Consider the following 27,882-nt stretch of genomic DNA (forward strand, 5'->3'; position numbering starts at 1 on the left):
CAAATCTGAGTTGATAATAAAGATATTACTGCATAAAATATTGTTGGAAAATTGACAAGACTGCTGTTTAATTTTTCTTGGAAACTGGAATAAAAGCAAAAGCTAATCATAGTTATTTAATCATTTTTCTGATATATTCTATAGGCTACTGCTGAACTTGACTTACCAGAAATGGGCAAAGAAGATTGGGGAAGTTATTTAAGAAGAAAGCTAGTCTCCAACTGGCACCGTTATGAAGAAAGTGAGAAAGAAACACAAAATGACAGTGGTGAATCTCAGCGTGGGACAGACTTCAGTGTACTGCTTAGCTCAGCAGGTAAAAAAGAATCATAAGCAGTAGTCAATTTCTATTGACTATTTGTCTGCAATTTGTCTTATAATATTTGTCTTACAGCAATGCATATTTGTCTTATAATAGTGACATTTGAAATATTCCTGTCATTGTTAACTTATTACTTAAAAACCCATTACAAATTTAGAAGTTTTGGTTGATCTTTTTAGGAAAAAGGTTAGGAACCCCAAAAACGGCTTTAGATCAAGTTAGCTTGTAAGAATAATCTTAGGAGATGTGGAAGAGCCTCAGCCAGGCAAAGATCCAGTCAAGAGACAGACCACGGAAGGAATGGGGATGGAGAAAGGATCTCAAAAGGTACTTTCCCAGACAGTAACGTCAAAGGAGGGAAGAAATGCTCTCAGACTTGCCATGGTTTGTTACTGTAATCTCAACAATCAAGATAAAATTAATACTCATGATTGTTGTTGTTTTTAATTTCCTGTTTGGACTCCCTCGACGGGTGACTGTTCATTGGTTCATTTATGTTGGCATAATACAGTATAAACAGCATTTTGAGAAGAGAATATATAGGCCCTTTAATTGCTGCTTTTGATCTGTTATTAAGCACTGATCATTCTTCTCTTAATTGCTAAAGCAGAATCACACACAACAGTAAGTACAGGCAACTGTACTTGTTTTACAACTGCAGTTGAGACCAGCAGTGTACTAGTTAAATGAAATGATTGGTAAGTGAAGAAAAATCACATGACTGTAATTGTGCTTACAGTTTTTTAGACAGAGGACAAAACATACTCACTAACTAATGGTGAATATATGACTGAGAACAAGATGCTGTGAGGGTCATAAATGTGGGCATTGATTGCAAAGTTACTTTTTCATCATCATCGTAACTGAATGATCGCTGTCTGAGGCAATCACTAAATGAGGATGACCTGTAGCACTTAGGGACAAACCTAAGCTTATAGCCATATAAGTACTCAAGATGTTTATACAGAGTATGATCTAAATTAGGCAACAACCAGTTTCATTGACTACTCAAGAGAAATAGACAAAGTAGGCAACTCCCCTTTTTGTTTTAGATTTGGGAAGGGATATATTTTTAGGCTATTTCATATGCTATTTTTATTGCATTGTCAGTATTGCCATTGCTGTTCTCATGATTATTATTTATTCCTATTATTATCAATAGTGTGGCCTTATCCTTGCCACTGATTCCAGGGAGAATATTCTGTACTAGATAGATAGAGTAGCTTGGGCTAAAATGCACAAGTGCAGCAATAGAGGTCTCAGTGAAGAGGTTTCTTTTCAAGTGACCTAGAAGCTGAGTTGAAACAAGAAAAGAAAACATGAGTTCTTTGCCCTTATTTCAGCTGTATTGATCGTGACTGTTTAACTTGGAGCAATGTTTCAGTGCAGTGCAAAGTGGATTGAACCAGCTCTATAACACTTTTGAGTATGCTCTTAGCTATAAGAGAGTGTGACTTTTTATAGTAGTTTTTAATCAGATATTGACTGTAAGGTTAAGCCGTTTCAGCTTTGTGTGTGGCTGGAAAGTATGTTTCTAGGTTATGAGAATGTCTCTGCTTTAAAAAAAATCTCTTGGTTCATGGAGAGACTCCCTGATGGAAATAATTTTTGATCTTTCCCCTGGTTGTGGTAGTATAGTACTTTAAAAAAAATGATTCCATTATTTTGGCTTGGCATATTTCTGTAGTTGTGGTTTGCTGCCACTAAGGAAACCAGCTATTAAATAAATTGCCTGATGTATTTTCTTTGTTTGATGTCCTTACTCTGCTTCTCTAGGTTCCATTATGTTTACACAAATTCTTTTCTAATAATTTTTAATGATATCATATGGATTTGGCCTATACATTTTGGAGTTGCAAATTAATACTGCTCACGTAGCTTTTGCTTTGGGCCAGAAAAATAGCAAAAATGAAATTTTGCTGGCGGAGTCAAGGAAAATGTGAAGAGTTTTCCATAAATTAATTCAAAAGAAAACAATGCATATTTATTGTGCATTATGGGTGAAGACAAGGGGATAGTGATAGTAAGAGATCAGAGGTGAAATAATTAGGAGGATTATAATGTGGCTTTTTCTTTCATGATTTTCTGGTATGGTAATAAAATGCAAATAATATCTAAAGAAGTGAAGGAAATCTATATACTTCGTTTTAGTAACCTACACCCCTTTACATAGGGTTCAGTTATCATGTCATATCACATAGTTCAAAATATACTAATAAAGAAAAAAACAGCTTGAAATGGAACAAGTTATGGTGTTCTGCTCCATTATTTCAAGGAGGAGCAGGATGAACACGATAGATCGGACTTCTTTGATTCCTCCCCCCCACCCCCCCACCCCACACATTTGGTAGGTGAATGTTTGCAGTAGACCTCCTCTATCCATGGAGGTTCCCTATATAGAGCAATTAGATGTAGTGGTAAAGATGCTGATCTAGAATCCTGTGACTTAACATTGTTGTGAACAAAGGATAGTGTCAATACTTGAATATTATAGAAGAAAATGCTGATAAAAACACACATGGAGTTGGTTTAAAATCAGGAGATTTAAAGAAAGAAATGGAAGGCTTTATTTTAGTGGCTTAGGAACAAGCTTTACAAACTAATTGCATGAAGGTGAAAATTCAACATGTAACAAACAACAGCAAATGTTACCTTTGTAACAAAAAGAATGAAACAACTCACAAGTTGATTGGCTGGAGCAAAATTTTCACAGACTGACTACAAGGAGCTTCATGACCGAGTTGCCAATTTTTTTTTCATTAGAATAAAACTTTGGGACCATCAATAGCAGTAGCACTTACATGCTGCTTCATAGTCCTCTACAGCCCTCTCTCAGCGGTTTACAGAGTTTGCATGGTGTACCCAACAATCTGGGTCCTCATTTTATTGACCTCGGAAGGATGGATGGCTGAGTCAACCTTGAGCCATTCAGAATCGAACTCCTGGAGTGAGCAGTGAGTTAGCCTGCAGTACTGCATTCTAACCACTGTGCCACCACAGCTTTCCTTCTCAAGCTGAGAAGGTTTTGGAAAATGAGCGGGTTAAGATGTTACACGACTTTAAAATCCAAATAGAAAGACATCTTATTTAAAACATGCCTGATATTGATAGAACATGCCAGTTATTAAAAAGAAGAAAAAAATCTGGTTTATTGATGTTGCTTTTCTGGGTGAAGTTAGGATCGAGGAAAAACAATTGAAAAAATTATGAAATACTGAGAATTGCAGATCAAAGTTAAATACTTATGAAAATGAAATTCATTGTTATACCAAATGTGATTAGAGTCTTTGGAGAGATACCCAAATGACTTCTTTGATATCCAGAAATATTGAAGTTATCAGAACTGAACACCTAATTAGTTTTTTTTTTAAAGCACCCTTTTTGGAACTGCCTATACTTTTCGATGCTGCCTTAATAATTCCTAGGTTCTTCATTAAGACTTGAATTATTATGTTTCCTCCAGTCTCAGACTGTGAATTTAATTGTAAATTACCCACACATAATACAGAAAAATCAGGATTTCCACGTTGTGTGAAATTTCCCACAAATGGAGAAATTCCATTGCAGATGTTCATTGTCTATGAAGGAAAGGAAATAAGCACACAATAAGGTTAGTATACAAACTGAACTGAACTAGAAGTCTAAGCATATTATCTGGAGGCATGAGCCCCTGAATTTAATTGGATGTGCTACAGAGTAAGCATGCATAGTTTCCTTGTGCTTGCAGCCCATCACAATAACCTCTATTGACTCGATTCTTTTTTACAAAGAGAAAAGAAAAATTGCTTCATGGCCTTTTTCCACTGTTTCCACTGCAGTTTACTAGATTGCTAAATTGATCCATCACCAGTAGGGCAAAAACCTATGCGTATTTATTCAACAAATTAAAAAAAAACACTTAATACGGAAGAAGGATGCTTGCTGCGCCCAAATGTCTGTAATCTGTTTTGTGTGTGCTTGTATCCTTTTTCTTTTATGTATAATCTAGTTTTGGAATAGGAGAGTGCCCTGAATTTAAAGTTGTCCTCTTTACATCTTTCAGGTTGATGATTAATTTATTCATGCAGTTTGTATAGCCTGCCTATTTCGTTTTTATGTGACCTTTCCCATACAGATAATCCAACTCATTGGTTTTATCAGATTGATGAAAGAGTGAGCAATTCTATACCAATAAAACCTGATCAGCACATGCTAAGAAATCACAAGCTGCACCTTTCATGTAACACCAGTTTCCACTTCTGATTTCCCCATCTACACTTGTAGTTTTAAATTAATGGGAACATGAAATGTCAACATTTACTATTTATTTTAATGAAGATCTAATATGAATTTTTTCCCCAGATTAATAGGTACGTTAACGCTTATTAAGTGATTATTTGTCAGGTCCATTTCTGTTCAAGAAATTGAAGCAAACAGGTTTTCCTTGCTTTCGAAGTAAAAAGATCATCGAGTCTGCAAATAAAAAAAAAGTGGGTTGGAAAGGAAATGATATTTTATGTGCCAATAGGAATTTCACTTTTTAGTTCAATGTTGTGTGTTTGAACAAATCCTTTATCAAGAATGTTACAAAATAAAAGCTAGACTTTCATGAGGTTTTTTGTTAAAAAGGAGAATGGCCACATAAATTGTCAGAGTTCTCTGAGACACTGGGGGAAGTTTTTGATACTTTTGATCGACAGCTTTGTTTCAGATATTTATTTTACAAATTCTGTAGTTATAAATTCCTATCCTGCAAGATGATCTTGACTCTTTGAGGAAGGATAAGATGACTTTATACAAATTAATATTTATATGGCTGCTTAGAGTGATATTCTGTGAGATGGGCAGCTTTATATAAAAACGATTGATAGATAAATATAATTACATGGTAGCACAGTGGCTAGAATGCAGTACTGCAGGCTACTTCTGCTGCCTGCAGGCTGCCTGCAGTTCAGCAGTTCGATTCTGAATGGCTTAGATTGTTGTGGGCAATATGTTGACTCTGTAAACTGCTTAGAGAGGGTTGTGAAGCGGTATATAAGTTTCAGTGCTATTGCTATTGCTACAAGTCACTATGATTTTATTTATAAAATGTATAGAACACCCCTCTCCCCACAATCTCAAAGTCTCTAGGTGGTGTATGAGACAAGCAGCAATCCTAAAACCTTCTAGAAAAGACTGAGTTGTAAAAGCTTAGGGATTGTAAAGAACTATGGAAATGATCAGGAAGCCAATACACAAACCTTTAACAAGCAAAAGAACAGAAGCATTTCTTAAGTTTGGGGAAGAAAGATAGTTTTATGGAGAGGTTCACTCGGCTCTTCTCTATGTCATTGGTGTTATGAGGGACAGGACAAAAAGCACAATCAATCCTGTAATATTTTGTTATTATAAGGTAAAGGTAACACATGCGTGTTAGTCGTTTCTGGCTGTAGGGGCTATGCTCATCTCTGTTTCTAAGTCGAAAAGCCAGTACTGTCCGAAGACGTCTCCATGGTCATATGGCTGGCATGACTAAATGCTGAAGGCGTACGGAGCGCTGTCACCTTCCCACCAAAGAGGTCCCTATTTTTCTACTTACATTTTTACATGCTTTCAAACTGCTAGGTTGGCAGAAGCTGGGACAAGTAACGGGAGCTCACTCCGTTATGTGGTGCTAGAGATTTGAGCCGCTGAACTGCCAACCTTATGATTGACAAGTTCAGCATCTTAGCCACTGAACCACCGCATCCCATTTGGTACTGTAGACTCAATAAAGTATAGTTCTAATCTTTCTGTAAGACTGTTTCTTGATCTCTACTTTGTAGAATTGTTTCTGGAATATCATGAAAGTGCAAGAAATCTTCCCCCAGCAGGCAAGTTGTGTCAGAAAAGGGTAGCTTGTCATAGAGGATACTCATTTACAAACCCCTCATATTGTACCTTAGAGGATGCAAACTTTCAAGAGGGTATTCTCTATTTGCTTGCCTTGAGTGGGCAGAGTAGCCTAGGACAGGTGGACTTACAGATAGCCAGGTCTTTAGCCCTACCTTTATAGACAAAACTCTGACTTATGCTCAAGAATATATTGATAACCAATACAACACCTATGGCAAAAGCATTATGTGGCAAAATAAGACTACCCAGTTTTCATATGTTTAATTGCATTTTGCACCAGTGGAAATTTCCAGGTGATCTTCAAGGATAGACCTATTTAATAAAGCAGATTACATCAGTCAGGTGAGCTATCGCTTGAGTAACATGAGGCAGGTATGGCGAGGGATTCAACAAATTACAAACCACCAACCGACCAATGTCATCCCTGCTGAGGGGAGTGCTTCATTGGTAGAGGTGCTTCATTGGTAGAGGAACTGAATCATTTCTTTGCTCGAAGTGGAGACATCAGAGACAGCTAAAATACAACCACCAGCAAGATGTAGCGCCAACGTCATTGTGGAGGAACAGGAGGTGAGAAGCATTCTGAGGGCTGTGGACCCTAGAAAGGCTGCCAGTCCTAATGGTATCTCTGGCTGAGTGCTTAAAGACTGTGCTGATCAATTGGCTGGAGTCTTTACCAGGATCTTCAATCGGTCTTTATCCCAGTCCACTATTTTGAAGGCTTCCACCATTGTTCCGCTGCCAAAGAAGTTCCCTATCAATAACCTCAATGATTACAGACCAGTGGCACTCACTCCTATCATCATGAAGTGCTTTGAGAAATTGGTCTGCCGGCACATCATTTCTGGTCTTCTGCATACATTTGATAAACACCAGTTTGCATATAGAAAAAATAAATCGACAGAGGGTGCTATAGCCATCACTCTTCACACTGCTCTGACTCATCTAGAACAGCGGGGTTGCTATGTGAGGATGTTTTTTGTGGATTTTAGTTCTGCGTTTTAACACAATTCTTCCACATAGACTAGTGTCTAAACTTCTGGACCTTGGACTTTCTAATTCAATCTGCCTTTGGATGATGGATTTCCTGTCTGGCTGCTCACAGAGGGTCAGATTAGGTAATCGTACCTCTTCAGCCCTTATTCTTAACACTGGTACACCACAGGGTTGCGTGTTGAGTCACTTAACTCTATACTCTTTATGTGCATGACTGCATTCCCACTCATGCTAGTAATACTATTGCTAAATTTGCAGATGATACAGCAGTGGTGGGACTTATCTCCGTGGGGGCGGGGGAATAGGTCTGCCTACCAAGATGAGGTAGACTGGTTGCTTTCGTGGTGTGGAGACAATAACTTGGTCCTCAACACCAATAAGACCAAGGAGCTTATAGTGGATTTTAGAAGGAACAGATCAGACATCCAGCCCTTGCTTATCAATGGAGACCAAGTGAAGCAAGTGGCCAGTTTTAAGTTTCTGGGTGTTACCCTAAAAGAGGACCTGACCTGGGGTGCCCACATTTCAGCCCTGGTCAAAAGGGCCCAGCAGAGATTATACTACCTGAGACTTCTCAGAAAACAACAACTGAATGAAAAACTGCTGGTGACCTTCTACTGCTGCACCATAGAAAGCATTTTAACCTACTGCACCTCTGTATGGTTTGCCAATTGCACAGTAGCAGATAGGAAAGCACTCCAGAGAGTTAATGTCTTTGCCCAGAAGATCATTGGTTGTCCTCTCCTCTCTTTGGAAGAGCTTTATAGGTCCGCTGCCTTAAGAAAGTTCAAAACATTCAAAGATCCATCTCATCCTGGGAACCCTTTTTTTTTGAACTATTTCCATCTGGCAGACGGTACAGAATAATAAAGACAAGGACAAATAGGCTGAAAAACAGCTTCTATCCCAGGGCAGTAGCTCTTTTGAATTCTGCTGTATAGTGCAGTGTTGGTGTGGTGTGAGGGGTTTCCAGTTCAATGTGTGAAGGGTGAGGGATGTGTGTTTGTGTTTATTTTCATGGTCATGATGTGCACTGAAGATGGTGTTTGATTTTGTTGTACGAGGTGCAATGACAATAAAGTAAACTAAGCTAAAGTAATCTTTGGTGCCTCTTATTCTCAATAACTACAGTTGGTGCATTTGCAAAAGCTATCTGAGGGCCTTCTTGACCATTGACTTCACCTGCTTCTCAGGCAGGAACCATTTTATTTGACTTAGTCCAGGGTCAAAAATAATCCTGCCATCGGACAGGATCCTTGAAGCAGACATTTTTGATCACAACACTAAATGCTTTAGAAATATAGTCTGATCTTTCCCTCCTGGGTTTCAGTTGACCTACCGTAGATGTTTCCCAGGAAGGGGGCATAGTACAAAGATGGTTTAAAATTAGTACGTGTATAGTTCTGTTTATCTTTTTCTTTTTCATTTTGTTGATATGCATAATTTTATATATTTTATATATATTTTGAGGGTGTTTTAGTCAGTGAAGTTATGTAAATTGCTAGCTAGTTAAAATCTTTGGGCGTGGGCAGCATACAAATAAAGTAAGTAAATAAAAATAATATAGTAATTCAAGAGCATTAATTATATTTGGTAATGATCTTGCAATAGAAAAATGTTATACTTTATTTAAAACAAACTAACCATTACAAATTAAATCTCTATATTTTGTTTTCAGTTTTGCTAACTACATATATTTCAGATGTTTTTCATTCCAGTTTTAGATTATACAACTGACTAAATGAAGGAAGAAAATTTCATTTTCAGCATATGCAGAATAAAAGCATTTATTACAGAGCATTTGAAGATAGTTTGATGATGACAATGATTATGTGCTGCCAAGTTGTTATCAACTCTTAGCAAACACATAGATTTTCTCCATGAGAAGATAGTTGAATATAAACAACAAAGAGATTTATAGAAAAGGATAAGAACACGTTGCAAAGCAGATTGTTATAAGAAAATTCATATATAGAGTGAGGGAAGAATGCAGACTTCTTTTGATAAAAGTGATGATCTTGTGGTTAAATTAAATATTTCAAACTGTGAGGAGTTTTTTGTTTACACATTATTTATAAATATTTTTTCATATTTTAATTTAATTAAAGCAAAGGCACACAAACATTACCATTTGTATTATGAAATATTTTTCAATAATACAGTTGAATAAACCATGGTAATTTAGAAAGAGTAAATGATCAGATCTAAATAGTGTTTTGAAGCAATTTCTCTTTTACTGGTCATGTTCAATTCTACTCAAGATTTTTCTGAAATACATACTCCAATACATTTACTTAGGATCTGCTTCCTAATAACATGTATTTAGGACAATGGCTATATAAAATATTCTCTCCTCCTGCCCAATCTCTAGAAAATATTATTTTATTTATTGTTGTATATAACTATATTAAATATATTTATATTTGATAAGCAATTATAATTATTAAATATATTTATTATAAAATAAATATTTATTTTCTAAAACTCCAGCTTCTATTTGCTTTTCCATTTAGATGCAGGATAAAACCTATTGGCTTTTTGAGAAAGCTGTTCATTTTTTCAATTAAGACATAGAGATTTTATTTGCGGTTTCTTTACCAAACCTTCAGTGGATTTGTACTTACTGCTGAGAATGTGAGATTATTTTGGTTTCTTAGCTTTGCCTCTTATCTCTTGAGAATTAAATCCAAGCTTTAAAATAAGATATATCTTAAGAGTCTTGACAGTATGAGGGGCAACAAATATCCGTTTATTTCAATATTAATATCAAAAGTATAGATACTTCAGTTCTCATGTACTAAATATGTATGTCATAATATAATTCTTATGCAGTGGAGATACAAGGCTAGATTCTGTTTATGTAGATTTATGCAATCATAGCACCTCATGTCAAAAATAATAGTCATTGCCAATAAGAAATATAAAAAAGTTTGTATAGTGGATGTTGTAGTATCTGGAGACAACAGAATAGAAGCAAAGGAAATGGAGAAAATCACAAAATACAAACACTGGTACATTGGGGTAGAACGACTGTGGCAAAAGACAACAAACGAAACATCCCAAAACATCTCCAGCACCGCTTATGCACCATTAGTATTGAAAAAAATCCCATCAGTTTATTGTAAAAGGCAGTTTACAACCTGTGACAATATGTTTAACACCATTAAACAACAATATCTGCCTATTGCAGATGCTTGGGAAGGATTCAGTAAGTGAAATTGATACATCTGGCTGATTATATCACCAACCATTATACATCAATATTGATTGATTTTTAAAGTTGTGTTAACGTTTAGAAGCAGGGCAGTTAGATTTTGATGCTTAGTTAATTAAGTACAGACTTAATTTGAAGGTCGTTCTTGCAATGAGTAAAGTTATGAAATAATTCAAAATGATTTTTTAATCAAACTAGGTTCTATATTTTTATTATGAGCATCCTTTGAAGCTTAACAAACATAAGAAAAACCATAAAACTAATAGGAGCATAACATAAATATTTCCCCAAGTGATTGATCCAAAATAATTCACCTGTGTGATTGATCTAAGTGATAATTCTACCCAAGTTGAGTACTACATTATATTACTTTATTATGGCTCTCAAATTACAATGCACAAACATCAGCCTAGAACAATGCACATAAAGATTTTTCATAATTTTTAGAAAGCATCCTTTTTATTTCAAGGGATAGTTTCACATTACTATTTTTAATGCTTTTATCATTTTTAGCTATATAAATTGTGGATGAAATACCATCTTCCAATATTTTTTAAAGTTATGATAATGACATCTTATTTTGTCTTTTATGTAATATATTTGGGAATTTGGGGCTAACCAGCATGCTATGCAAATTGTGTTTTTATGTATTATGTCTTCATATAAAATATGAATAGCAGTTGATAGTATGAATAAAATATATCTGATTTTATAAGCAGCTCTGCACAGTTCAAACAATATGCTAGCTATATAAATTCATTGATTTTGGTACCTTGTAAAAATTCAGGAACTCCCAAATGGGTAATAATTTAAGATAATTTTCTTTCTGTTCATTTGTGTCTGATTTTCAAAGACTGCTTAGAAAAATCCCTGCAGTTTTCCTGGTAAGGTTTTTCAGAAGAGGTTTTGCCATGGGCATTGCCTCCTTCCTAGGGTTGAGGGAAAGTGACTAGACCAAGATTACTCAGATGGCTTTATGCTTAAGTCAGGGTTAGGTGCCTCAGGACGTCCTAGTATCTAGTCTGTTGGTTTAACCACTACATCAAACTGGCTCTTTAAATAATTTAATTTACTAGAAAAGAAACAGTAATTTCCTCTGCAGAGCAAGTATCAGTTCAGATGGCCAGTTTTTTTTTTACCATGTGCCCACCAAGGATAATAATTTGGGGGGGAGAGGGAGAGGGTTTAGATTTTAGATTTTTTAAAAATCCCACTTCCATTATTTTTATAAATAATTCAAAGTGGCGAACCGTAATTATGACTCCTTCGTCTTCCTATTTTCTCCACAACAACAATCCTCTGACATAAGTTGGACTGAGAGAGAGTGACTGGCCCAAAGTCATGTAGTCAGCTTTGATGCCTAAGATGGAACTAGAACTCACAGTCTCCTGGTTTCTAACCTAGTACCTTAACCACTGGACCAAACTCTCTCTCTTCTGAAAAGCAAATACATAACAAATAAATACAGAACACTCAGGCTTCACACTAGGTTTTGGAAAAAGTTTTATTACATTATATTCAGCATCCTACTGCATCAAAACAAGAAGCCTTTAAGATTATGATTTTGGAGTGTGTTTCTCTTCAACTAATGCCCTTTCCAGTGTGTGTGCCCCTTTGAATGATTCATCTTCTGTTTATGTTTCACTTAGGTCAAAAGTAGTTGTTTCCAAATAAGCATACATTGAAACCCTAATGTAAACCAAGTGAAATATTTTAATTAACATTCCTCAGTGTGTGCAGATATACATAACTGCATACATACAGAAAGATCTATTGTGTAAGAAGCAAACATCTTTTGGATATTTGGACTCATTGGCAAAACGTTTAAGTAATGCTTAATAGGCTTTTTGGCTAAAATTGCTGAGAGAAATTCATTACTGTATTTCTTTGGGATTTAAAATGAAAAAACTTGATCTAAGTTTAGGCTTCAAATAATGTTGACTAAACCCTGGTAAACCAGAGTTCATTTGACTGTGAGTACGCAGAGATAGAAAAAAAAATCACTGCAATTCCTGAAGGCAGAAAATATGTAAAATGATTTAGATGATTTCCATAGTTATATGAGCAAAAGCATTATTTTCTTACAAAATCAATCAGGTCCCTTTAATACATACCAAGTTATTAGCAATTTATAAGAAAATAATAATCAGAAATTGGCAGTTGTAGGCTGGATAACCATCTGTTCAACATTTGTTTTCTAAAAGTTCCCAACATTACATACTTTCTTCTTTATTGAGCAAGCTGTTCCTTTTTTATACATTTTGTTGTGCTAAAAGCTGGAAATGTCAAAAAAAAAAAATTTTTGGCACTTAAAATTGAATTTGGGAGTCCTGTGATTTCAAAGAATGTGTATCTTTACTATTTATTTTAGCAGATTAGACTTCTAACTTGCATTAAATGACATACATTATTGGCTGAAAAGGCTAGGAGCTAAATTTAATAATTAACGATATACTTTATGTCTATATATATAATTAAATTATATCATAGATATCTATTCCTTCTTAATTTGATCATTTGTCTTTCAGAATTTGTTTTACTTCTCTGATCATGAGGAGAGGAGATATATAGCTGGAATAATTAATGTCATGACATCTTAGATGGATTTGATCTTTAAATAAAAGTATTGTTTTGAAAAAAAATGCCTATTATTCATAGTTACTGCATTTTAGGTGATAAGAATAGACCAAAAAGTGCCAACTGATTCATTGTTTTGTTAAAGAGCTGTCTCATAATTTTAGGCATGTACTATAATAGGCTCAGTTTAATAGTCTGAAAGATAAGCATAGCCCTTTCTGGAGCTTAGAGGATATTTGTTTAGATGTCACTCTGACTTTTTCCTTCAGAATGAATTTATTACTATAACTAGTCTGGTGTTTTCTTTTCTTCTTAAGTCTGTTTGTTAATGTTCTTAGCTTTCTGCCAATTTACTGTTATCAGCATGTCAGAATATAGCATAAAAGTACTTATTTGTAGCAGTATTTATGATAAAATTCATAATTTTTGTTGCCATTTGCTTTTATTTTAAATGTTTATTCTTGAGATCATATTACTACTTTGGTTAATTTTCCCAGTGGAGACTTGGATCTCTTCTAGAGCCATTCAGCCATTGTTACTGTCAAAGTGATAGTAACAGGTTCAGACTTTCTAACTGGCTGAATGATTTTGTGAAGGTTCTAGAAGTTACAAGTGGAGAAAAGCTTTTAGTTTCAGGAAGCCTTAAAACCCAATTATAATACTTTTAGACAAAAAAACCTGATGCCTTCTAAATTCAAGAAAAAAACCCATACAGTCAGCTTTACTCATGCTGTTGCTCTCAATCGCATGGCATCCTCTTAGAGAAGAATTGCATCCACATATAATAGATACTTACCAAATCCTTAATCTGAAAGTGCTACAAATAATCAGATTTTTTTCATGAACTAAAAAGTTGAAAGCATGTGCCAAAGGAAGGTCATCTGATTCACCTCCTCATAAAGATTGAAAATGTATCCTCTTTTTTTCTCCTGACCTTAGAAATTCTTATTTCTTTTAAATAACAGCATCAATCATCATTCAAATTAGAAACTTATTCTTCTGCAGTGTATATCTAGAAAGTACTCAATATCTCATAATTTTTACTAAGGAAACTATTCTTTGTATTTTTTAAACTATATTCATTATATTTTGTCTTATTTATATTTCTTCTAATAGTGCATTTGGCATCTCTAATTTTCAGCTAAAACCAAAATATATTAGGTTCAGGGATATCCATTTGTGGCTATCAGAAAAAAAAAATGAAATGGCAATCAGAACCATTTCTTCAAAGTTACACTCCTTTTTCATGTCTGCCTATACTGAGCATGCTTGCAAAATAGTGGGCGTTGCCCAATCATGATTGCCATCTTCATTTTTTTGACTCTCCCAGGAGATGTTACTGTTCATGTTCCCCTTTCTAACCTTAATGTCAGATATATTAGTAGTCTTAACCTTTGTTAATGATTTATTGGTATCAAGTGTTAGATTTCTGGCATGTTGGTGTTGTATAAGCATGTTGTATTCATTCCTCATGATTAATACATGAGCATACCTACATATTGTTTTGGTTCCTAATTATACATTTGATTTGTGGCAACAACTATAATACCAAATAAACCTATGCAATGTGCCTAACTGCTTACTGTTAGCCAAGGTGTAGAGGTGGAATATTTTTTAGGATCATCTTTCTTAAATGATTCTATAGATTCTGCACAGAAACAAAATAGCAAATATTCCCAGTTATAAATAATTATAATGCAAAGTTGGATTTGGGATATGTTGGAGAAAGACAAAACTAGTTAAGTTTAAAAAAAACAAACAAGGGAAGCATCTCTTCCATAAAATTTCATTTCCCTGATTGGAGAGTAAAGTGTAGAAAGATTCTGAACAATGCTTAGATCCAGAAGCAGATTGGCAACCAGTGCAACTCATGGAGCAGAGGTGTAACATCTGCTCTTCTGGAGGCATCTATAATTGCCGTTCTGCTGCATTCTATACCAGCTAAAGAGAGCTAGTTTCGTGTAGTGGTTAAGCTATCAGACTATAAACATGGTGACTTTGAGTTCTAGTTCTGTCCTAGGCACAATGCCTTGTTCTTGGGCCAGTTACTGTCTGTCAGCCCTAGGAAGAAAGATACTGGCAAACCATTCTTAAAATCATACCAAGAGAGCTTTGGGGACTTGTCTGGGCATTTGCCAGAATTCAAACACACACTCACATAATAAGAACATATTAAAATACATTTCCTAAATGTCTGTTGAAACATTCATAGTATCCTCCAATAGACAGTAATATAGAATTATATTCTATATTACTGATAAATGTGGGTGTTAGGACATTTTCTCTCTTTTAAATGTTTATAATTCTGTATTAGGAATAAGCCCAGATGAATTCCTGGGAGCATCTTTTGAATAGACATGATAGAATTTTGCTGTTAGTATAATAATGACGGACAGTCTGGACTAGATGTTTTAATATGCTTAATTCATTTATATGGGAGGCTGTTTACAATACATTTCATTTTGTTTTTAAAATAAATAAAATGAGCAGTGAACATAATTAAATTTAAATGATGAATTAATATGCAAATTAGACTTTATTAATCAAGCATTTTTCACATTGTTCTACATTGTTCCTTTGCTATTATACATTTTAAAGGCACATTTTCTATCTACTTGTATTGATATATATGCAAATGTTGCAGTTTCCCTTTGCTGTCACATCTGCTAAAATTGAATCTGAATGCTTCAATCTGGAACAAGGGAATTTTTCTTTTCCTTAATGAGTATAATAGGCTATGTGTAGCACAACTTGTTCTTATTACTGTTGAAAGAGCAAATATGATAAATTATTCAGTATGAATTCTGAAGTTGTGCTGAACACATTGTTGTGACCTGTGCCTGCCTAAGGAACTGTGATTAAGAACCAAGCATAGTTTTCAGTAGGACTCCTCCAGTGTCATGTTGATTGTTTTACTACGACTTGTCTTCTCATTCATACTAGACTTTACATTATTTATTCTACTTTCACACTATTTCATTTTGCCAACCTCCTCTTCATCTTTGTAACCTTTGAACATCACTCTGCTTTTTCATTATTTAATTTTGAAAGAAATGAGATAATAAAATACTTCGGATGAGAGATCTAGCAATTTATATTGAAGAGTTTACACATCAATATGATAAAAATCTGTAGAATAACATTCATCTATGAAAATCTAACCCAAATGTTTTAAATTATTAAATGCATATAAGACATATAACTGAAATGAAACTACTTTTGAAACATAAGAAAAGAGAAAACTCCATCAAAAGTTTTTGATTTAAATAGGACAGGGACCATTGTAGTCAATGTTTGAGTTTACAATAAAATCTTAAAGGAACACTTCATATGAAGCTACTCATCACATATTATTCAAGTTGATTGCAGTCCCGCCTAAGATACAGTATGAATTTTTTGCTTTGTATGTTCAGGCTTTATTGCTGAAGGGAATGCTGGTGTGTATAGCACCTGGTTAATAAGGGACATGGAATAGAAAAAAAAGAACAGATAGAAGGCAATATTTGAATCTCAGGGTTGAACTATGAGGGCTTTGGTGCTCTGAGCTTGGTTGTTTTCTTGCAGATGTTTCATTACAAAACTAGATAACATCATCATTCTGCAAGAAAACAACCAAGCTCAGGGAAAACCAAAGACCCCATAGAAAATAAGTGAACATTAAAAATCATGCCTCTTTTTTCTTGAAGTGAAGGCAGAAAGTTCCAACTCTGAGATACAGTACAGTAAAGATAAGTTGTGCTGGCAAACTTTCACCTGCCTAAGAACATAAGAAAAATCATTTTATGTCATGTTAAACCTCAGTTTAATGGATTAGATAAAGAAGGAATTCTGCAAAAACATTTGCCCATCAAATAATAAATGACCTGAGAACTTCTCCCTACCCTCAAAATGTAAACCTCACCTGAGGATTAAGAAGCTGCCCAAGCTATAAAGATTCAAGTGCTGCTCCTGCCATCAAAACCAATTGGACAATTACAAATAGATGGATCAAGGACAAGTAGAGGATGAGGAAAGAAGTAGGTGGTGTGGATCAATCTGAAAAGACTTAAAGCAGAAAAATTGCCCAGCATTCTAAGACCACGCTAACCCAGAAGCCATAATAGTTTCCAGAGGCAACAAATAGCCACAGAGTTATAGTAAATAGCAACTTAGACATGTTGTACCAACTGTGATGATCCTCTGGATCAGGGCTGTCAAACTCCCGGCCCCTGGGCCAGATGCATCACATGCTGGCCATGCCCATGCTTATGCCCAGTTTAGCCAAGGGGAAAAAAGTCCTGATGCGTCACGTGATGCTGCCATGATGTGAGTTTGACATCCTTGCACTGCATTGAGCAAATTGTCTGTTAAATCTGAAGTCTGCTAAACCAAAGTCTATTAAATCCATCAATTTACTCTATTTAAACATGACCATTTCAGAAAAACACTTTTTGCAATACAACATCCACGATAAGTTCACGAAGAAGCAATGGTAATAAGTAATCACTGAACGATGCGAAAGAGAGAAGAAGAGAAATATCCAAAACCACTCATCATGACTATAGGAGGCTTTTTTTTCCCCTAATGCCTTCCTATGCCTGAGTGGATGGCACATTTTTCTGCATGATTAACTTTCCCCTGCAACAGCTGCCAGAAAGCAGCCCATGTTTGGCACTGAATTAAGTGCTTCCAAAATAAAGCACGAGTAGCAGTAACATTCACACTTTTGCATTTCAAAATGTCAACCAACCAAAGCTCAACATACCAAGGAAAGCACGTTTGTTTAGTTTTTACATGTAGCACTATCAATCAGCAGCATTAGGAATACTTGTGATATGTGCAGTGCTAGTATGTAAACTCTTGTCTTCTCTTTTATTGGCTAATATTTGACAAATAAATGAAATCCTACCAATTTAGAAAGCAAGCCATTCGTGCAGCTTTATTTTTGTCCTTAGGTCAATAGAATACACATGGGTTTTTAGTTTTCTGAAGTAATGATACAACGCTCAGTGTACAGGTGTTTTATCCTGAGGTTGTAAAGTCTAAGGTTAGCTATTTCAAGCTTGAAACATTTGGAATACTCCTACTAGCACTCTGTTGCCACAGTAACTAACTTGATGCCAATGTAATACTCACAAGTAGCAAGCAGACACAACATTATCCTCTCATTCATGTCCCTCAGCAACAACTGTTAAATAATAAGTTACAGAGTTGACTATTATTTTTAAGTAAGAGTTCTACAAGTCTGGAGTATTCCCTGGAAATTATTAGGATTGTGCCAATTCCCAAACAATGAATGGGGCTTTTACAAGTTTCAGTTCCCATTGTACTGTCATTTCAGAAATAATAACTGCATTTTGGTGTGACAGGCAAGAATGAAGGAAAAACATTACAAAATAGAAAGGTTTGGCAGTTTGGGGGGGCGGGACGACAACAAAACTACTTCACAATTATACTGTATATACTTCTTATCTTATTCCTAATGTACATTTATCAGTAAGAATTGATAAATAAATCTGAACCTTTTGTATTTTATAATTCTTGAATAATGATTATTATATTTATATCTGAATTATACTATTTTGACTCATGAATTTATTGTTTTTCTTGATCATTATATGTATCAATTTTTCTATTTTATATGTCTCAATCCTGAATCTGCATGCTTTAATTATTTGTCATTTAATACATGTTTCAGATTTAATTTTTAAGCTGTATTCTTTTCAATTGCACCATTAGGTCAAGGGAGCAATATCAGGAAAACCAAAATTTTAGCTTTTTGCACTGGACAAATTCTACATTTTGTTATGGGATGGTATTGCTAATAAGTATTTGTAATGGAACCCATCTTAGCTTCTTCTGTGCCTTTTTTAGAACAGCTAATTTTCCTGACTGAAAACATTCAGTGCTGTGCTATGGCAACTGGTACTCTCTACCTCTGTCCCTAGATATACTTTTGGTGTGAAATTGAGAAAAGAATGAAGAATAATAGTGGGAGAACATGTACTTACGGAAGGACAATGTTCTTTTTTTAAAATTGGTAAATATAGTACCAGTTGGATTTCCTGCCTTTTTGTCATGACTGCCATTAATATATCTATCATTGAGCTGTGTCTCTGGGTTGTCAAATGTAACTCAATACTGTGATTGCAATAAAATTATAGATAGATACCTTGTGCTATTTGACTTTCCATTTTTTTATTAATCTAAAACAAAATACCCATTGCAGTTCTGTCAACAAATTCACATTAATGAAAAGTTTTCCCAGGCTTCACAGTGCAATTGTTTTCAACAGGAGATGTTCACAAACATTGGATTCACATCTGAGGTACAGTAAAATGTTCCATCAGACATTTTCAGCAAAAAGCAGGCACATTTTTAGATATTTAGGCACAGTTGTTTATTTAACATGATCACTAGATAATGGTGTTTTTATAGTTTCTCCTAGCTGATCATTTTATAGGTTAATGGCCCAGGCTGATTATTTGATATTTTGTTGTTAGATCTAATTAGAGCTAACATTATTAGGTGCAATGAACCAGCTGCAGGGTTGTAGATTAGGGCCAAGGCCTTACTATTTTCCTTCCAGTTCTTCTCCAGGAGTGGCAACTTACTGAACCCAATGAGAAGCAGTCAGCATGGCCTCTGGAACTGTATGTTGGCCTTATTCTGGAGTTTCTGGAAGCAAAACAGCTGCCTAACTTGGCTATTTATCCTGATACCTTGTTCAGAGGATCTCTCAAACTGAGGCTTAGACACCTTCAATAATGGAAACAACACCATTTTTGATCTGTACGCAATCAATATGTTTCCCTTTAAGGAGTCCTCAGAGCAAGGTAGCCTTGTTGAAATGTCTGTAAGGTTTGCCTGCATATGCTCCTGTAATGACAGTCTTGTCACACTTGCAGATGGAGTGGCTGTCTTATGGATAGGTAGCTGGGGTGACATTTGAGAGGAGAGATGTAGAGAAGTCGGCAGAAAATTTCCCACACCCGGTATCAAATTCCTTTTGACTATTCTTGGAACTAATGCTTCAGCCAACAGCTGGGAATATCTCTAGCCTTATATGTGAGATCCCCAAATTCAACCGATTTGGAAATCCCCCCAGTTGAACATAGGAATCTGAAATTTGTGGGGAAAAATATGCATCTTTAAATGTGTAATGGCATGTGAGAAAGACTGAGGGATGGGGTGAAGACGTGCTGCCTAGGGAACAATCAAAGAAGGGGGAATAGGCTATAGCTGTATAATTGGCAGAGAAAGAGGGTGAGAAGGGATTGTCCTTAGCATCTCAGGCTTTAAAAGTGACAGTTGAAGTTTTGTCTTCAGACTTGCAAGATTCTGTTAATGTAGCCTTGCATAAAATAGAACTAGCTCATCTGGATAGTAATCTGTATAAGATTGCAAAAGAATAATAAAATTTCATTTAGCCTCTATAAGTAATGTGTTAAAGTACTTCCCTAGAATTTCACACCATTCAAAGAAGGGGAATACATATGTCTCACTATGAAATTGTTTATTTTTCCTGATTTCCTATGGTATCCTTCTGAGTCAACTCTGGGGATTGATGGCACAATCTTGCACTGGTTTATCTCCTTCCTCCAATTGGCATTGATAGAGAATGAGAGGTCCAGCCCATGGCCCCTGCTTTATGGGATACCATAGAGCTTGGTGCTCTCTCTGCTCCATTTTATCATCTACATGAAGCTTTTGAATGGCAGCATCCATCACAGCAGGATGAGGTATCATCAGTAGGTAGAGGATAAACAGGCACACTGTCAACTCATAAAATATTTCTATGGTTTTTTAGAGCTGCCAACAGAAAGGGAGGGAGGAACAATGTGGCACATTGCAAATGGAAACTGCATTCCATAAATATTTTTAAAAATAGTAACGAGGTGACCAAAGTTTTTGCTGCACAAAATTCTAAGTGGAGACTTTTGGCTATGGATGTGTCCCATTGGAGAATATGAATTATGATATACCCAGGGGGTAGGGGAAAACTAGGGTCAAGGGTGACAATGAATGATGTATCTCAGAGTTGGCTACACTGAGGCAGTGCCAGACCTTTTAACTCCCAATAAATCCTTTTGAAGCTTTGGAAGTTTGGCTCGAGACTCATGATTTAAATGGGGTTAAGTGCTGGAATCCTGACACACAGGCTTCAATTGAACCGCAGTAAGATGGAGTGGCTTTGGATGGGAGGCTTTTCTGCATCTTTAATCTTGGATGGCATTGCACTGTCCCAGACAAGCCAGGTGCTTAATCTGGAGATCCTTCTGAACTCAAGAAGCAGATGGCAGTCATAGTAAGGAATTTGCTCAACTTCAGGTTGTGTGCCAGTTACACCCCTTCCTGGACTGAGAAGCCCTCCTTTCAGTAACTTATACCCTGGTGATTTCCTGGATGTAATGTAATGTAATGTGCTTTACATGGGACTACCTTTGAACAATATCCAGAAGCAGCAACGATTGCAGAATAGAGTGGTGCAAACAGTTCTGAGTGCCCCTAGAGTTGTGCAAGGTAGAGTTCTGCTGTGTGACCTGCACTGGGTTCCAGTTTGCTTCTGGGTCCAGTTCAAGGTGTTGGTTATCAGTTTTAAAACCCTTCATGGCATGACCAGGTTACCTGAGAAACTGTCTTGTTCCAATTACATTAACCCACCCCACTTGGTCAGGCATGAGGGCATGCTGCAGATCCCATTGGTTAAAGTCGTTTGCTGTGTTGCAACTTCTTGAGTTCTTGTGGTGTAATTTCTTGAGTTTTCTGATGTGATATCCTGAGTGGTGGCTGTCATGTAGCATTCTGGGTTTTGGTCTGGCTTCGAGTTTGGGGTCTGGGTCTGTGTTCTTGGCATGTGTCAGCTTGTTTGGTTTTGGGATCGGGGGTGCGACAGCTGGTGAAGCAGCCGTGATCTGGTTTCTGGATGGTGGTTGTCCTTCGTTTATGGATGGGTTTGGGCCTGAGTCTGATGAGGAGGATTGGCGGTGGTGTCCCCTGTTGTTTTGGGGCTGGTGTTGGTTTTCGTGGCTGGGACTTGTTTCTTGGTGAGGGCTAGTTTCTAGATGTCTGGTAGGCAGGAGGTACCATCCCGTTTATTCATGTTATGGGGGTGTTTCTCTATTTCGATGGCTTCCCTCTCGAAATAGAGAAATGACCCAGGAAATCACAGCACAAGACTAAGGATACCACAGCAATAAAACTCACAAGGTCATCACACAACCCATTACCCAAGCCGTTACAATACAGGAGGCTAATGGAAAAGAGATCAAAACACAAACGATCCAGGAGATCACAACGCAGGACCCAGGATACCACAACAAAAGAACTCACAAGCCCATCACACAATCCATTACCCAAGCCGTTAAAACATGGGAGGCTAATGGAAAAAAGATCACTACAAAACAAACGACCCAAGAGATTACAACACAAGATCCAGGATATCTCCACAACAAAACTCACAAGGCCCATTATACCAACATCAACTCCATCAACCAATCAAGAGGCAGCAGCGCAGCCAACCAGCCAAGCACACCAGCCCCCCCTACCAGTATTTATAGAGAGACGGCAGCTCCGATCTTGTCTAGTGGGATGGGCCCCCCACTTCCAGTCACATACAGCGCAAGGCCTTTGGACGGATTCAGAGAAGGCACACAATATTAACTGGCTAGAACTGAGAGCGGTGTATTTGGCACTCCGACAATTCCTCCCGCATCTCCATTGCAAACACATGCTCGTCTTAACAGACAACATAACTACAAAGGCCCATATCAACAAACAAGGGGGCACTCATTCCAATCTGCTAATGAGGAAAGCAGAAAGACTATTCCTGTGGGCCAAAGTCCATCTTCTCTCTCTAAAGGCAGAGCACATATCTGGAGTAGCGAATGTACAAGTGGATTGGCTCAGCAGAGCCATGTTAGACCAATCAGAGTGGCATCTGGACCCCAAGATCTTTCTGGAGGCTACTCGGAGGTTGGGCCAACCAGTAGTTGACCTGTTTACGTCCCCACTCAATGCACAGCTTCCCTGATTCTTTTCTCGTTACCCATCGCAGGGAGCGGAGGATGTGAACACCCACAGATATCACTGGCCCACCAGATTGCTATACGCCTTTCCTCCCCTCCCCGTGATCCCCAAATTGATTCAGAAGTTGCTGGAAGAAAAAGCGGACCTACTATTAGTGGCTCCTTATTGGCCAAGGTAAGCATGGTTGGCAGACCTGAAGGACCTCTCGACGGTACCACCATGGAGGATCCCATTATCAGTCATATCGCTGTCTCAAGACTCAGTGCTACACCCAGACCCCCAATGTCTAAACTTAGCCGTATGGAAGTTGAATGGCGACGTCTGAGAGATGAACACCTTTCTACTCAAGTTATTCACACTATTCAGTTGGCTCAATGTCCTTCAATGAACCAAATCTATGAGGCCACCTGGTCTAGCTTCTGTCGTTGGTGTCAGAGGGTTCAGATCCCACTTCCCCATCAGTAGCGCAGTTATTAGAATTTTTACAGGAGGCCCTAAGCAAAGGGTTATCACCCAGTACTCTGCAGAGACAGGTGGGAGCCTTGGCTTGGATCATATCTTGGGATGATCTTACCTCCATATCTCATCACCCTCGCATTCGCAGTTTTCTGAACTTGAGGCCCCCTGTAGTACACCAATATCCAACTTGGGACTTAAATAAGGTACTGTTGGCCCTTACTATAGGTCCCTTCGAGCCACTAAGGATCATGACGTTTCGATTTCTAACCTACAAACTAGTTTTCCTGATAGCAATTACATCTGCCTGAAGAGTCTCCGAACTAGCTGCATTATCGGTGTGCAAAAACCTCTGCATTTTCCATTCAGATAGAGTGGTTCTCAGAGCAGATCCCTCCTTCATTCCAAAAGTTAATTTGGCATTCCATAGAGCTCAAGAGCTGGTGCTCCCAAAATTTTTTCTCACATCTATCATACAGGCTCGAACACCAATGGCACTGCTTGGACATAAGAAGGGCATCTACATAGAGCGCACGGCGCCCTCCAGAAAGACAGAAGCCCTCTTCGTGTCCTTTCAGCCTAACACCCTGGGGTGCAAGGTTTCACCCTCTACCATAGATAGATGGCTAAAGGCCACCATCGCTAAGTCGTATGACTCTCACTCAATTCCAGTGCCCCAAGGCATTACCGCTCACTCCACCAGGAGTGCAGCCACCACAGCAGCATGGGTGACCCAAGCTACAATAGAGGAGATTTGTCGAGCTGCAACCTGGGCTTCTCCATCTCCATTTTTTAGCAATTATAAAATTGACGTATTTGCTTCTGCTGAAGCTTCATTTGGTAGGCAAGTTTTGCAGCAAGTTATTTCAGATGCAGTTAGGTCTACAACCCAGATGGAGTCCCTCCCTTAGGACAGTGCCAAGCTTTGGTATGTCCCATCACTGGGTGCTCTGAACGGCTCATGGGAGAAAGGGCATTGGTACTTACCTGATACAACCATTCTCTGTGAGCTGTGAAGAGCATCCAGTCCCACCCTTTTATTCCGTCTGGTAGGGGGTCTGTTCCAGCCAGGGTTATTATATAGGCTTAAGCATATAGGGTATCAATACCTCGGCTTTGCAAAACTGGGGACGCTAAGGAGGAGTCTTATGGTGGAGGAGCATCCTTAAGTTTAAGCCCAGCCTTTCTAGAAGAGACTGAAGCACCTTCCCATCACTGGATGCTCTGAACAGCTCACAGAGAATGGGCGTATCAGGTAAGTACCAACGCCCTTTCTTAATGAAAGCTGGCTGGGTGATTTTCAAAGTTACTCTCTCTCAACCCAATCCACTTATTTTTTTATTAAAATATATTCTCTTTTATTTAACAAAGTGATCTCTTACAGTTGTTGACAGATTGTCATTACAGTCTTGGTAATAATTTTTTCTTGAAATATTTTGATACAAATATGATTTGTAATACTGTTTAGTATTAATAATCAGATGCATTTCCTGATTTTAATGGGAACATAAGTTCTGTGTGAACTTTTTATGACAACTTTCACTTGAAACTGATCTTTTAAGAGCACTAAATTTGAAAAGTGAGGGAAGGTTGATAAACTCATTAACAGAAGTAGGTAAAAAGGTTAGAAAATGACTCCATTTTAGTCTACTTTCATTATGAAAAAAATCAGTTCTTTTGAATTGAATTGATGCAGTGGTAATTTTCAATTTATTTTGTAGATTTTTTTCCATGATTCTCCAATTGATGGGGAGCAGGTTTATGTAGTGTTTAGGACCGTGATGGCGAACCTATGGCACGTGTGCCACAGGTGGCACGCAGAGCCATTTGTGCCGGCACACGAGCTGCAGGCAAACTTACGTCCACTGCACAGATGCACGCCTCACAGCTGATTTTTGGCCAGTTTGAGGCCTTTTTTGGCCTCCCAGAGGCATGAGGACGGCTTCTGCAGGCTTTGCAAGCCAAACCCTAGCCCTGTTTCGTCACTTCCAGTTTTTCCAAAAATACCGAAGTGATGAAATGGAGCTAGTTTTTAGCCTGCAAAGCCTGCAGAAGCCTTTCTCGAGGCTTCCTCAAGCCTCTGGGAGGCCAAAAAAGGCCTCAAACCAGATGAAAATCAGCTAGGAGGCACAGTGCAGGTAAGGGGCGGGGGGGAATTGCGCACGCATGCATATGGAGCGAGGGGGGCCACACATTGCCTTCTGGGTGCTGGCATGCAAGCGCGAGCATGCAAGCACGTGCACAATTTTTGGTACAGGAGCCCAAAACGGTTAGCCACCACTGGCTTAGGAGGTGAGGCCATGAACTGGGAGACTGTTGAGGTCTAGTCCCACCTCAGGCAAGAAGTCAACTAGGTGATCTTGGTCCAGTCAGTTAGTGTTAGCCCAAGGAAGGAAACAGTGGCAAACCACTTATAAAAATGTAAAGAAAACTGCAGGGACGAAGTATTTCAAAGACACACACACGGGGGAGAGAATAACTTAAAATTTATATAAAGTAAAGATTAAGAATAATTTACAATGAAAACTCTTAAATTTTTACCTATATGGTTATGATACTGTGAGGGGAAAATATATTAATTTATAGTTCTTCACTTGGATATATTGGGTGAAAATTAAAAAGCATGATAGACATTTGACTGTGCTTTCCAAAGAGTAGCTGTATGATGCACAGTTGCACATTAAATAGTTATGCTTCCTTTTAATAAAAAGAAGAAACTATTCCAAATTCAAAACAGAAATTATGTAAAATTAAGACTGAAGAATTCAGTCTTATGTTTACATATAATCTTGTAAGATACTGTTTTGTCACTCAAAATCTGATACAAAATTGTAATAGAAGATGTGTTATATTATTAATGTTTTTTATTCATAAAATAAGGATGCTTACCTAAAATATCCACTTACTTTCACCTTATCCTACTCTGTGCTTTGTATGTAGGAAAGAGTTATCTGTTTTATGTATTGAAACACTGATACAATAAAGGAAAGCCTTTTTTCTGGGGTAAAGAAATTTAATTTCTCTTTTTTGAAAATATAGCTTCCTCTTATAATGAGAAATTGTATATTTCTATTTCTCTATTCCTGTTATTTTGCTTTGCTGAATTTGAAAAAGAAAAATTGGAATATCTGGGCCTACTAAAGGAGTTCATACGAAAAATATAGCATACTTAGTAAAACATTTACTGCATGGTATTTTCTCTTTTTGTATAATTTTAGGTGCAGATTGTTTACAATGATCAAAACTAGTAATCCAACTGGAACATGAAAGTATGGTTTCTTTATCTTTATCTTAATATTATCTTGAAGCATAGTTAAAAAATACTAGCACTGGGATTTAACATTGTGTGAGCTCAACCAGTGAATGAGTATTCCAATTGTTCGGTTTAGGTTTTTTGTATTACAATCCCACTGGTATATGTTCCACAGTGAAAAACTGTTCAGGAGTATTAATAAAAATGCCAGTAGTTTTATATTAAAATTTAGCCTGTACTATAATTTCTCTTATCAATAGTAGACATGTTCTATACTATGAAACTATGTTTATACATAATGTACATCCATCCTGACAATGGTAGTAATAGTGATAGGCTTTACAGCTGTCTTTTTTTCATTCAATTTTGAGGAAAAGTCCAAAATTATATTAATCTTTTTCCTCCCTAGAGGTGTGAACTGCAAAAACAGACATTTTCCATCAAGATGAAAGTAAGAAAAGCTGAAATTTTAAATAGCTAGGTTAATTTTCATATGTGATTTATTGCTAAATTCTACTTTACTTTTTCTGAAATTTCTACATCATAATTAAATATGCTTTGGTTTCTGCATTCTGAATACACTTTCTCCTTTTCAGTACCACCATTATTTGGTGGATTCTTCTGCATCACATACCTTTGCCAATTTCTTTTAGTTTAAAAATATGTTAACTGTTTCTAGATGTGCGAAGACTGAACAGTAATTTTGAATATATGTATAGTTGCACATCATTTAACTACAGCTTAAGATGGCCATTAATATCATGAAACAATACATTAGTGAACATTATTGTAAAGTTGCAAAATTTTAAAATGTGTGTCAACAAATAATTTTTTAAAAATGGCGTACCACGAATCCAGAAAAATCTTTTTGTGGGGTAATGTGTAACTACAGACTGTTCCATTATTATACTAAAAAATAAGGGCAATTCCTGCTTTTTGTGCTAAAATAACAAATTTCAATTTATGGACATCTAATGCTCTGCTAATGATAAGTGAACTATTGGTTGTTTCAGTTGAATTACTTCATATATTCTATGTCTTGATTAAATACTGCTTTAAGGGTTAGTTATAGTACTTTGATTTAGGCAAAAGTCATCATTGTACATGGAAATTGTGTAAGGACCACGTGAAGTCAATATTTCTTATTAAAATTGTGTTTGTGGTTAACTGAAGATAGTTAGATGTATTTAAATTTTTGAT

General features: G+C 36.8%; 2 protein-coding genes across 2 annotated transcripts in view; one reads left to right on the forward strand and one right to left on the reverse strand.

The window, feature by feature from the left end:
• CHRM5 (cholinergic receptor muscarinic 5) overlaps positions 1–27,882 on the reverse strand; it is an 87,241-nt gene that overhangs the window by 56,654 nt on the left and 2,705 nt on the right. The gene's annotated exons all lie outside the window — the stretch shown is intronic.
• The window catches only part of AVEN (apoptosis and caspase activation inhibitor), a 144,874-nt gene that overhangs the window by 42,715 nt on the left and 74,277 nt on the right, over positions 1–27,882 (forward strand). Inside the window, exon 2 of the mRNA XM_087921833.1 lies at positions 145–316. Within this exon, the coding sequence (XP_087777959.1) occupies positions 145–316 (172 nt within the window). The remainder of the gene's footprint in view (positions 1–144; positions 317–27,882) is intronic.

This window comes from Pseudonaja textilis, chromosome 1 (assembly GCF_049901715.1).
Source record: "Pseudonaja textilis isolate UNSWEBS1 chromosome 1, rPseTex1.2, whole genome shotgun sequence".
Taxonomy (NCBI): Eukaryota; Metazoa; Chordata; class Lepidosauria; order Squamata; family Elapidae; genus Pseudonaja; species Pseudonaja textilis.